This window comes from Mirounga leonina, unplaced genomic scaffold (genome assembly GCF_011800145.1).
Source record: "Mirounga leonina isolate KUSES-001 unplaced genomic scaffold, KU_Mleo_1.0 Mir_152, whole genome shotgun sequence".
Classification (NCBI taxonomy): Eukaryota; Metazoa; Chordata; class Mammalia; order Carnivora; family Phocidae; genus Mirounga; species Mirounga leonina.
In genome coordinates this window covers 8040959-8054849 of record NW_023270380.1, presented here as the reverse complement: position 1 = coordinate 8054849, position 13891 = coordinate 8040959, and the positions used below count along the sequence as shown (strand labels likewise).

At 40.8% G+C, this 13891-nt stretch overlaps 1 protein-coding gene across 1 annotated transcript in view; it reads right to left on the bottom strand.

Moving 5' to 3' along the window:
- Positions 1 to 13891, bottom strand: part of RYR2 (ryanodine receptor 2) — a 725313-nt gene that overhangs the window by 42553 nt on the left and 668869 nt on the right. The window contains exons 87-89 of the mRNA XM_035008528.1: positions 6469 to 6573; positions 3647 to 3728; positions 273 to 1570 (exon numbers count right to left, since the gene is read on the bottom strand). Of these exons, the coding sequence (XP_034864419.1) occupies positions 273 to 1570; positions 3647 to 3728; positions 6469 to 6573 (1485 nt within the window). The remainder of the gene's footprint in view (positions 1 to 272; positions 1571 to 3646; positions 3729 to 6468; positions 6574 to 13891) is intronic.

Genomic DNA, 13891 nt, shown 5'->3' with positions numbered 1-13891 from the left:
ATAGTAAAGACTCATAAAATATGTGTGGCTAGGATGATTGCTCAGCTGACTGTTGTCGTTAGGGTGGGGACTTGAGCTTATACCTTAACAGTTTAAGATACTTCAGTAATTTGTAAAGAATCTTAACAAGGTCGGCATTGCCTACCATTTCCCTTTGGAAACTCAAGTCACGGATTTAACACCACTCTGGCACCAGCCTGAGAATGGGGGTAAAGTTCATTTTTCACACCCACCTGAAGCCCAGAGGGCTACGGTGACTTAGAGTCCATTACCTGGAATTTTTCTTGCACGTCGGGGATGGGGACCGGGTTGCTCATGAGGTCACTGAGGCCGGCGTTTGGATTATGGGGAATGAGTTTGTACTGTCCTCCTTCTCTCTTCAGGTCCAAGCCAAATATGTCTGAAAGAAGGTCGCTTTCCTCTGTCAGTTCCTTCAGGTCTGTCAGATCTTCTGAGGGCAGGGTGGCTTCCATGGGTTTCCTGTCCCCTTCTTCGCCGTCCCCCCTCACCTCATCCTGAGTGGGGTCCGGCATGTTGGCTAAGAGCTCTGCCACTCTGATCTTCTTCGCTCCTTCTACCAGGCTGCCCCCCAGCAGCAGGCTGCAAATGATGCGGAAAAAGCCTCTGGAAACGCTGGCCACGAAGTGCAGTAGGCTCGCGAACATACTCCAATAGGATGAAAAGGCGGCTGTGACCATATCCTTCACAGTCATCTTCTTCACCTTCTTCATCTGTTTCTTCAGGCTTTTCAGGCTGAGCATTCGCATGAGGGTCAAGATATTGTACCTGAGAGCCAACAGGGCCGACTTGACCGTCAGAATGGAAAAGAAACCCATTCTGGGCCCCTGCTCTTCGGGCTTCTCCTTCTCACTTTCGTCCTTATTTGCCGACCTCTCATTTAGATCCGACTCAGAGATCTGCGCCGCCAGTTGCATTTCAAATATGGTGTCCTCGCAGAAGTTGACGAAAAGCTCCATCTTCTCCTTTTCTCCCCCTTCGTTGACCACGTCAAAGATGAACTGCCGTTTGGACTCCTTGACCTGGGGTTTCTCCCACTGGGTGCGGCTGGACTCACTGATTTCGAAATAAACCCGTTCGATGCGTTTGGCACTTCCCATGATCTCGATGCGGCCCAGAAAGGGCTGGAAGTAATTCAGCACGCTCTCTGCCAACTCCAGGAACATCTGCAGTCGAGTGTCGTTGGGCATGTGTTCAGACAGGTTGGTCAGGAGAACGGCAACGTTGAAGCCGATGTCCTTCGCGGGCTCGTGGAACCGTTTGACAAACTCTTCATAGTCGAGGGTCTCGTTTTCATCAGTCTCTGCACAGGACAGAAGAAACTCGGTTTCTGACTGCGTGTAGTGCTTATGGCTCTCCATCGCTTTATGGAAGTCCCTCTTGGAAATGACTCCCTTGCCGTCAGGATCATATTCCTTAAATGTGTCAGAAGAAGTCAAATCCTTTAGTTTTAAGAACATGTCAAAAAACTTGAGAATCATCTCCACGTTGTTGGAAGATTCCACGAGCATATCGACCATCTGTTTGCCAATGGTTCCATTGACAACATTACCTGGTGGTAAAGAATTGCATGCGTTCAAAGGAAACATTTTTGATAAAACCAGTGCCTACAGAAAAAAAATGAAAATATAACTCTTACATGACATCTGAATCAAGGATACCTCCTTGTTTATCTTCCACTGCACAAAGTCTCAGGAAAAGATGGAGAGTGATTTGGAAACTCTAGCTTAAAGGAGTGATTACATAAACACATGCAAAACCATATTTTGCAAAGTGGTTAGACTAACGAGTACAACGGTATTTGAACAAAAGCTGTTGTTTTTTTTCCTCAAATTGATCAAGGAAGCAACATGTTCTCAGATAGAGAAAATGGGGGAAATATTTATATCCTAAAGCTAGAAACTGAAGTCCAGTTTCATATTAATAATAAAAATGAGCATTTGGACAGCTTTTTAGGGTTGAAAAATCACTACTCGTAGACAATGCCCGATTTAATGTTCATAGCTCTGTAAGGCCATACTTTTTATTAATTCTGATTTTACTGTTGAGGAAAATGAAGTTGAGCAAATCAGTGGGCTAAATCAATGTGCCCGTTGGGACAGGATTAGTGAGGGTGAGTGCCAGGACTTTAAACAGATCCTCTGAAAGCAAATTATATGCTCTTTCTGGTTTACAATGTAAAGCCCTCTCCCTACATTTCTTCATGGTCCAGAATATTTATTGTCCAAAAATGGAAGATCACTGATAAGCTTGAGAAAATTAGATAGTACCCTAAATTATAGAGTCATAGAACGCTTTTATTCCTTGAACAGAATGTGCAGTGTAACATAAAGACAGAAACAGAACAAAGACAAGTGGTGAGGTCTGCTGGAGTCCACTTGTGCTGCAGTAAACACCATGGTTATGAGCGCGGGCTCAGGAGCCACACTGTTGGGTTTGAATCCAGGTTCCACCATCTACTAGCTGAGCAACCTCAGCTTTCGGTGCCTCAGTTTCCTCATTTGCAAAACAGCGGTAATGATACTATCAAACTCATAACCCTGGCATGAGGATTAAATGAGGAGCTGATACATGATAGCGGGTGAATTTACATTGTCACGGGTACAGTCACTGCTTCTCCTGCTTTTATTCTGCTTGTTACTATTATCTAGACGAAAATTTGATTTGACGTCATGGTAAAGGGTCCTGTGCTCAGAGGGTATACAGTGGCTGCCACCTAAGGGTTCCTGCCAATGTGGCATCTTTGAAGTCCTAGTACAAGGCATGCCTCTTGCCTTCATTAATTGAAGTGCAGTTACGCAATGCACGGCCAACTGAGAACCAGAGAAAAATTAGGAGGGAATCAAAAAAGGATAGGTAACAATAGCAAACATTTTTTAGTAGCTTTGGTCGTATTCACGTGATTTCACGGACTTCTCACATTCCCTCTGTCATTACCTCCATTTTACGGAGGAGGAAATGAAGAAGGAACTAGGGCAAGGGTCGCACTGCTAGGAAGTGGGAAAGCGGGGATTCGAACCCAAGCTCTTGACCACCACGCTTATTCCTGCCTGACACAGAAGAGGAATGCAGTAGCAGAAAAGACAAGTTGGAAAGAGAAAAGAGAGAGAATGAGAGAGGAGGGAGGCCCGTGGCGGGAACATGCACGAGATTGCCACCAGCAGCCGTCCTGCGGGGTGGTGCCCCCTGTTCTCTTTCTCCTGAAGGAGGTGAATAACCCTTGGGAGTCACAGTGCAGCCAGCTCAAGGCCGTGGTTTACGCAGTTGGAGTTTATCCAAATGCCCGTCGTCCCCTCTGATCACAAACAGACTAACAAGCAAATAGAATCTTTATGTACTATGTGTCTGGAGAGTGTATTCTTAGGCTATCATTGTGAGATGAAAAGTGTCGCTATACATTACTACTGGTTTCATCCCACCGCTATGTAAACTGAGATAGGCAAGGTACCTCTTTTTAAAAAAGATAACTTTGAGAAAACAGTAATAAAGCCAGTGATAAATCCAAGGTATCTGCCACATCTCAGTGTTGATATTTTATTCTTTGTGGCATGCTGACTTCATAAGTAAGCACATATTGATCCTTGAAATAAAAGAATAAGGGGAACTTGAAAATATAAATGAAAACTACCTTCTAACATGGACAGCAACATGACCACCATGTCCTTCTGAAGATCCATTAATTCTTTTAATAGCTCAATTTGACTGGAATCCTGAAAATATTAACATATGTTATATTAACATAGAACACATAATACATAATATATATAATATATAGCACATATATTGCATTTGAGAGAATATGAGACGATTATGTAGCAGGAACAGCATACTTATTCTCACAAAGAGTAGTGCTTTACAAATCGTAAATACTTTCCAGGATTACAGAATAAAAGAAAGGCCAAGTGTAAGTATGTAGCCTATTGCAAAGAGATATACTTCAGAGTTAGTATTTACTACTGATTCTATCTCATTTTATTAAAGTATGTGTGAGGACAATAAACAAGTCTAACAGAAGGATGAAAGCAGCCTCAGATTCTCCAGCACCACACAAGACGCAGGTGCCTCCACACATCTGACTTCTTTTTTTTTTTAATTTTATTTTATTATGTTATGTTAGTCACCATACATCATTAGTTTTTGATGTAGTGATCCATGATTGTTTGCGTATAACACCCAGTGCTCCATGCAGTACGTGCCCTCCTTAATACCCATCACCAGGCTAACCAATCCCCCCTCCCCCCTCCCCTCCAGAACCCTCAGTTTGTTTCTCAGAGTCCTGAGTCTCTCATGGTTCCTGACATCTTTCTTTTACTTGAAGACTGAACTTGTTTTTCCTTCTTCCTAACTTATTACACAAAAATGCTATATGTTTTGTAAAAATTAACTTATTCAGGAAAAATAGGCATAACAGTGATATGACATAAATTTATTTTATATAAATCTAACAAAAATGTACCCAAGTACCACCTATATGAACAATGTATAATATGTTATTTACATTTTATTAAATACCCTGATATTTCCCTGGTTAACTTTTTTTGGGTTTTTTTGTTTGTTTGTGTTTGCTTTTGAATTTTCATCATGAAAAAAATTCTTTTACAGAGATACGTTGTGTCCAAACATCACTGCTTAGATTCAGCTTCTAGAAACACAGAATGTACTTACATCCACATTATGACATTATGAATCACCAAATTTTCTTTTTATTTGAAACTATGCTTTGTTTCTTTTAAAAAAATTACACAAGGTATCATTTTACTCATTTAGGTTTTGCTACATACAAGGCTAAATTTCTCTATGGCTGGAAAGATGAGACTTTCTTTCTAAATAATGTTCCCTTGGCTAGGTCTACAAACTGAAAAACTGCTAGGTAGCACCAGATGTTAATAAAACAATGGAACTACACCAGAATGAGAACTCTCTCGTAAGTGTATCAATTTGGTTCATGTTGGTTTCTTATACCCACTAAAATGTCACTAGTGATTAGATGAAAGAATCATGTTATTTCCTTATTTGGTGGAAGTCACCAATAACTAGATGTTGACAAAACTCAAGCCAGGCTCTTCTGAGTCCTCTTTCAACTAGGGTTCAATCTTGAGCTATAAAGACTTGAACAAAATACTAATATAGTTTCTACCAGCTTAAGGTTGCATCCCTAGGATGATCCTAGCCCACCTTAGAGGGACTGCCTGGGAAAACTCAAGGCTGCTAAGAAAAAAAAAAAAAAAATTGTCCTGTTTGTGCCTGCTGACATCTGGGGACCAGTCTCCTCTCCCAGTCTCTGTGTGAGGGTAGGAGCTGAACTTCAAGAACTGTCAGCCTGTGGGCACAGCTGGTGTAATCGTATCTCTCCCTTCCTGTCTCTATTGCCCTCCCCTGCCTGGTTCCTCGTTCTCCCTTTAAAACACCCACTCACTCTGTACAAATCAAAGTGGAGCTCCGTTCATGCTGGACTCTTTGCCCTACTATGATAATTACTGATGAAAACCTGTCCTCACCACTTTAACCAATGCCTGGCTTTGTTTATCTCTGACAATATGCTCCTGCAGTGAAAGGAAGCTGCTGCATGCATACTGTCGGGACACGTGAATGAAAACACCGGGCAGGATGGGCAATGGTTGGCCTTAAATCCAGCACTCTTTCCTCTCCCTGACACCTGGCAAACACCCACGCCCTGACAGGTATGTCAGATCTCGGGACCCATCATCAAAGGTCACCGCATCAAAGAGACTTATTTACACTTTTCTGCAAATCTGTTCTTTACGTGCTTATCCTTACATATTTTTTCTCTTTGACTTTCGCAAAGTTAAATGTCCTGTTGATGAGTGAATGTCATCTATTGAGAACAGCAGCTCATTTATGACTCAGTAAGAAAACTGTCTTTCTTTAGCAAGGGATTTGCAGATTACAAATCCTTTTTCAGTTACCTGCAGGGAGGAGGAAAACTCCAGTGAATAATCACCAAGAAGTGGGTCTACGAAGGGTGGTAAAATGTACAATGTTTGAGGACTACAATGTTGTTATTTCTCCATTATATTCAATTCCTTAATACCTTTTGTTCTCAAATTTGAATAATGGCTCCCACCTATTCTTAGCTTGCATAAAATTCTTTTATTAAAAGTTTTGTTTTTTTTTTTAAATAGAGTAAAAGGGGTGCTTGGGTGGCTCAGTTGGTTAAGCATGTGACTCTTGATTTCCGCTGAGGTCGTGATCTCAGGGTCTGTGCTCAGCACGGAGTCTGCTTGCGAATCTCTCTCTCTCCTTCTCCCTCTGCTCCTCCCCCACCCAGCTCTCTCTCTCTCTAAAATAAATAAATAAAATCTTTACGAAATATGTAGAGAGTAGAAGATGTAGGAAGAAGTGATCTAAGAAAGATCATATTCAAACAAAGGTAAGCATGTTAAATTTGCCAATGATTATAGTACTTGTCATTTAGGATGGAGGATTTACCTGAGACAGCTTCATCTGCATGTGGGCAAATACATGAAGAAAGCCCACAACTGCATCCCACAGCCTGCTGTGGGCCAAGCTCTGCTGATTCCCAGTACAAGGACCCTGGAGCAGAAACAGATAGACAGCAATCATTCTCGATAACTTAATGGCCAAAATAAACTTTCCACTAATAAGCAGGGACAAAATTAACTTAGTGTTTACATATAACAAATTCTAAGAACAGTTTCTCAAGGATTTTCATGTTCTCTTTCTGTATGCTTAATAAAACACTGACAAAAAAAGAACAGTGACTTACTTCATGTTTGTCTGGTTTTTAGTTTCTTTTATTTAGAGGAAGAGGGTAGGAGCCAGTTGTTTTGGTTGTTAAGTCAAATCAATCAGTCCTTACTCTCTGGTGTAGGATCTGAGATTAAGCTTAAGATAAGAGGCAATTACCTCTTATTGCTAAATAGTAACCTGGACAAAGCATTCATATCGAGGAAAAAGTCCTCTTCAGCGGTTTCTTAAGTGTACAGCTGTTTTACCAAGTTTACAACCACTGAGATTTTAAAAGATGATTACCTGGTCATTAAATTCGCAAACCCAGAATCCAGGGCAGTTGGAACCTAACTTTGCTCTCTTAGCTCACACTTCGGAAGTGATCTTTACGTGATACCAGAGAAGGCAGAATGCTTGAATGGAGGCAGTTTCTATTTTTATTTCCCAAGGAAAAATTCTACAATCACTAAGTTTTGCAAACACACCTACATTGACCAGGGAAATAAATGACAGGTATTCTATTAAAAATATATATATATATATATATACACAACACAGTTCTTAACTTCCAATTCATTCATTCCTTTCGACAAATGACTCACAATGAGTATAGATTTGAGAGAATATTAAAACACGTTTACTCTAGGAATAAGTGACCGGAAGAGATACTGACAAGATATTGAATTGGAACTTTGTCCTGTTCTCGGCTTCTCTTTTCTCCTAAAGCTGATGGTAAAAGACAGTAAGTGCCAGGTACCTCCGTGTTTCAAAAGCAAGGTGCTAGACTACGTGTGTGCAAAGGGGGAGACTCAATAGATCTTTCTACCCTAAGGATATAAAGGGTATGAAAGTGAAAACTGAGAGACTTTGGAGAGCTCCCCACGTGCTGGGCATCTCCACCTTCCACTCCTGTTGTGATGGAAAAGGAGAGACAGGGCATCCTTTACACCAAGTGAGCAAGGAGCCTTCCAGAGAGCCATCTGGAGTGCTTGGCACCTGTTTCCTGAAGCTGGGTATTAGAAAGTGTGAAAGGCACAGAGTGACAAAAAAAAGATATGTGCTTCTCATACGGGCTCCTACAAGACTACGGAATCTTGCCCAACAACACTGTCTGAAAAGGTGGTGATTCCAAGGCGAATGGACAGAGGTCACGGGATGAACAGCATCTGGGTGGGAAAAGAGGCATGTCCAGGCGCTGAAAGCAGTCAGCGGGCCAAGTCCACTCATCAGAGAAAGAATACAATAGGCCACCAGACCCAGCTCTGCTGTGCAGTCCTGAATTACGTGTGCCCTGGAGGAAGGAAGACCTTCTCCACCATCACTACCCCCTCGCCCACGCTTCTTCCTCTCAGCACAGGTCCAATCCAACCCTGAGGACCCCAGAGGCTGAGGGGAAGGAGGGGAAGAAGGAGGAAGAAAAGAATCCTATGGGGAGACAGAAGAGAAGCGCAGATCATATGCCTGGCCCTCCACCCTCACATGAGAGGGATTTCTAGCCCAGGGGCAAGGGGAGATTTCAGATAAGAAAGAGCGAAGTGTACCACTGCACTATGACTGAGTGGGACGCTTCCTGGGACAAAATGACTAAAGGATTTTATGGATCTGAGAGTGGCCAGCACACAAGGTCCGTTCAAAGAGTGGTCAAGAAATGGCCCACAGAATAAGTGTGAGAGAAGGTGGTGAGGAGGAGTCAGGTTATTTTAACTTGCAGCTTCATACATTTGGGCCATTCAAGGGCCCAGGCTACCATGACTCGACTGTACTTCAGTCCTGTCTGGCTCCTAACAACTCTGGTTTTGAAGCAATGGATCTTCAGGATTCCACCGGGGCTCAAGTCGAGCGTGTGCACAGTGCTTCACGGTGCAGAGCTGCAAGGGTACGAAGTGCAGGGACCACTACCTGAACACTAAAAGGCCTTTTCAGGGGCACCTGGCTGGCTCATTTGGAGGAGCATGTGACTCTTGATCTAGGGATCGTGAGTTCGAGCCCCACCTTGGGTTCAGAGACTACTTCAATAAACAAATATTTAAAAATAAAATTAAATTAAATGCCATTTCAAAGAAAATAACCTTGATTTTTCCTCCAGTCAGGAAAAATCTTCTTCATGTGGTATTTAATATTTTAATCAAAAGCTAAAATATTATATGACAAAGGACTAAGGTCTTCTGCAAACTCCAGGTGACCAAGAGTTGTTTTTGCAACCTGAGGTGACAGAGTTGCAGACCTAAGGCCAACGTACCCATTTTTCCTTCTAAAGCGGAAACATACAGAATTTACATTATTTTCTAGGACCTTCTATCACTTCTGGGAAATGATAACTCATCTGAATCAAGCACGTGCCTCACCTACTGCGGAACATTCTTATTTCTTGCATCTCCTTGGGGCCTTCATCATATAAAACCCTCACTAACTGCTGCAGGGTGGGTTGGTCTTACTTTCAGATTGAACTTCTGGCAATAACAACTAAAATTTTCTCTTTTCTCACTGATTATTTTGTGGTCTTACTTTAGGAACTTAGACAATATAATGCCCTCTCATTCAAACAATTCTTATTCTTCCCCCCTTATTAAAACTGGAATGGAATCCTATAGATGATTACCTTGATTTCACTGGTTTTGGGTCTCCCTCTTAAATAATTCTCTACAGCTAGCAAAAATTTGAATCAAAAAGCAGTATGCAATACGGTAATCTAAAAGGCAGTCCAAAATAAGCATGAAGGCTAATGATGAGCTTTTAAATTCACAGTATTAATAACAGTCAGTAAATATAATGTTAACACAAGCTTCCTCAAAATATATCTCATTAAATTCAATGTGGTGGCTTGGACTGGTTCCCAGAAGAGAAAAAGGACATTCGTGGAAAAACTGGTAAAGTCAGTATAAAGTCTGTAATTTAGATTAGAAGATTCTATTTCTATTTCTTGCTTTTGATAAATGTGTCATAGTTACATAAAATGTCAATGTTAGGGAGAGCTGGCCGGGTGAATCTTACATGGAGACTTTCTCTACTTTTTTTCAACTTCTCTGTATATCTAAAATTATAACAAAATTTTTATTAACATATACATTTCAGAAATGATTAATTTATATAAAAATGCCATATAAACTAGGAGTAACAAGGAATTAAAAAATGAACAAGCCATGGGGCGCCTGGGTGGCTCAGTCAGTTGAGCGTCTGCCTTTGGCTCAGGTCATGATCCCAGGGTCCGTGGGATCCCCTGAGTCAGGCTCCCTGCTTAGTAGGGGGGTCTGCTTCTCCTTCCCTCTCCTGTTCTCTATCTCAAATAAATAGATTTTTAAATATCTTCAAAAAAAATGAACAAGCCATAATAAGCCAAGCTACTTTATCCCTTGAATTCTCATATAGAATGTTCTCTGTTACACAAACAAGTGAGAATAAAGTTTGGGGTTCCAGTTCAAGACGGTGACATAGGAGGATCCTAAACTCACCTCCCCCCATGGATACACCAAATCTATAGCTATGTATGGAACAATTTCCTTTGAAAAAAACCTAAAAATTGGCGGACCGACCCCTACTTGTCAGCAAACGAGACAGAAAGCATATGGTAGCAGACAGGAAAGGCTGAGCAGTCTCACCATAAACCCCACTTGAGGTATGATACCCCACAACTGGAAGAAAACTCAAAACCCAGAGTTTCTCCATGAGGAGCAAAGGGATTGTACCCTACATTGGGCACCCCAACTATTAATACCAGTACCTGAGAAATGAGCCCTCCAAACATCTGGCTTTTAAGACCAATGGGGCTCCCGTCCACAAGACCTACGGGGCTGTGAACTAAGGAAAGAAACGCTCATAAAGTGCCCTTGAGTGTAGACTCACCCACTCCAGGGCCCAGCGCAGAAGGAGCCCCTTGTAAAGTACCCACACTTCATGTGAAAGAGACTCATTTCCTAATTCCGAAGCATGGGTCTGAGGGGCAAGGGCCTGCCGGGATCTCCCCAGGGAGGGAGGCTGCCATCTTCCCATTTCTCCTCTGCCTCACTAACACTAGCTGGCATCATCTCTATTCTTGTTTGTGGACTCTCTCATTTATGTTCTCCCAGGGCTTGACTAAAGCCGGTGAGTGCCACCTTTCAAATTTTTCTTCTTTTTTTAATTTCTCTGGTGTGTACCATGTTTAAACTTCCCCTCTGCCTCACTCCAGCCACTAAGTGCTATCTTTGCACTCTCTCTCTGCTGCCAGTATCTCCACAGGGGGGCTTTCCACACATCTGGTGGACTCACGATCCTGGGTCCCATGAGCCTCTAACAACCATAGAGGAGTTCTTGGCAGACCACCCCTCCCAGAAATCTGTTGTATTCCTATAAACTAATAATAAACTATCAGAAAGAGAAATTAGGGCAGCAATTCCACATACAATTGCATCAAAAGATTAAAATACCTAGGAATAAATTTAACCAAGGAGGTAAAAGTCTTGTGCAGTGATAACTATAAGGCACTGATGAAAGAATTTGAAGAAGATACAAACAAATGCAATGACATCCCATGCTCATTGATTGAAAGACTATATACTGCTAAAATGTCCATACAATCCAAAGCAATCTACTGATTCAATGCAATGCCTCTCAAAATTCCAATGGCATTTTTCATGAAATAGAACAAATAATCCTAAAATTTGCAAGCAACCACAAAAGACCCTGAGTAGCCAAAGCAATCTTGTGAAATCAGGAGGTATCATGTTCCCTGATTTCAAACTATACTACGAAGCTATACTATTGAAAGCAGGATTGTACTGGCATAAAAACAGACCCACAGATCAAATGAACAGAAGAGAGTCAGGAAATAAATCCACACATATGTAGTCAATTAACTGATGACAAAAAACCAGGAATATACAATGGGAAAGGACAGTCTCTTCCATAAATTGTGTTGGGAAAACAACATATACCACATACGCAAGAATGAAACTGGGACCCCTCCCTTACACCATACACAAAAAATTAACTCAACATGTATTAAAGACTTGAATGTAAGATCTGAAAACCAGCAGTTCTTTAAAGAAAAAACAGTGGTAAGATCCTTGATATAAGTCTTAGCAATAATTTTTTGGATTTGACACCAAAAATAAAGGCCACAAAAGCAAAAACAAATGAGTGAGACTATATCAAACTAAAAGACTTCTGCACAGCAAAAGAAACCATCAACAAAATGAAAAGGCAACCTACTGAATGAGACAAAATACATGTAAATCATATATCTGATAAGAGGTTAATATCTAAACTATATAAAAACTCACACAACTCAACACCAAAAAACAATCTGATTTAAAACTGAGCAGAGGACCTGAATAAACATTTTTCAAAAAAGGCATACAGATGGCCAACAGGCACATGAAAAGATGTTCAATGTCACTCATCATCAGGGAAATGCAAATCAAAATCATAATGGGATATCATCTCACACATTTTAGGATGGCTATTTTAAAAATATATATATATAAGAAATAACAAGCATTGGCAAGGGTATGGAGAAAAGGGAACCCTTGTGCACTGTTGGTGGGAATGTAAATTAGTGCAGCCATTGCAGAAAACAGTATGGAGATTCCTCAAAAAATTAAAATAGAGCTACCAAATGATCCAGCAACTCCACTTATGGGTATTTACCTGAAGAAAATGAAAACACTAACTCAAAAAGATCTATGCAATCCTATGTTCATTGCGGCATTACTTATAATAGCTAAGATACGGTAATAACCTAAGTGTCTATTGATGGATGAATGGATAAAGAAAATGTGATCTCTCTCTCTCTCTCACACACACACAATGGAGTATTATTCAGCCATAAAAAAAGAAACTTGCCACTTGTAACATGGATGGACCTTGAGGGCATTATGCTAAGTGAAATAAGTCAGACAGAGACAGACAATTACTATGTGATCTCACTTAAATGTAGAATCTAAAAACAAACAAACAAATGAATAAGCTCATAAACACACAGGATAGACTGGCGGTTGCCAGAGGTGGTCGTGGTGGGGGGCATGAAATGGGCAAAGGGGTCAGAAGGTACAAACTTTCAGTTATAAAATAAATAAGTCCTGGGAATGTAATGTATAACATGGTGACAACAGTTAATAACACTGTATTGCATATTTGAAACTTGCTATGAGAGTAAATCCTAAATTTTCTCCTCATAAGAAAAGAAACTGTAACTATACACAGTGACAGATGTTAACTAAGTTGACATAGTACAGTGATCATTTTGCAATATATACAGATATCAAATCATTATTGTTGTATGTCTAAAACTAATATAATGTTCTGTCAAGATATCTCAATAAAAAACTGTTTTGCACATAGTGAGAGGTTAATGGATTCTTCTAGTTTTATATAAATTTAGGAATCTCATCTATTTTAGGAACCAGGAAATGCTCACTCTCCACATTTAAGTTCCATATGTTATATAGAAACCATTTTATCAGCTTTCTAGAGAATTCACTGGCTTGCTAATGTCATCAGATAATTTTATTATTTAATCAAGAGAATTCATATATTGATATCTTGCGAGACATGCGTGAGAATATGAAGGCAACAGTGGAAGCCAGTGAAGACAAGAAAATAGGAATGTGAACAGTCTGGAACAGATTTAAACTCTGTTTTATTTGATTTAAAGAAAAATTCTCAGAATGATCAAGTGTGGCTTTTCCATTTTGAAATGCTGAGATAAGGATCCTCTTCCCCACCCAGGGAGCGAATACCGAAAGTGAGATCCTTCCAAGGTACGACTAGAGAGGAGAAAAAGGGCAGGAGGAGGTGAGGGTCATGTCCCTCTCACCCCCAACCTCTGCAGCACCTCCCCTGCGTCAGCCTCAATTGGCCATGCGTGTTTGCACTCAGTCATTCCTTAAACACCTGCAGCAAGGCTAGGCCCTGGGGGACCATCTGTTATTTTTACTTAACTTCTTCCCCCCACAAGATTATGTTTAGTCTAATGAAACAAACTAAATGCATTCCTCCTGTTTTCTCCTTGGCAGGTGGCACTTCAAACACAGTGACTGACTGATTCAGAATAATACTGGCCATGGAGACAGAAAACAGAAAGATGGCCCACAGTCCCCTAGAAAATCGCAAAGTTTCATGTGTTGAAAAAAAACAAAATTTTATAAACTCTTTTAAAAATCTGCAGGTTAAGTCTAGAAGTTTA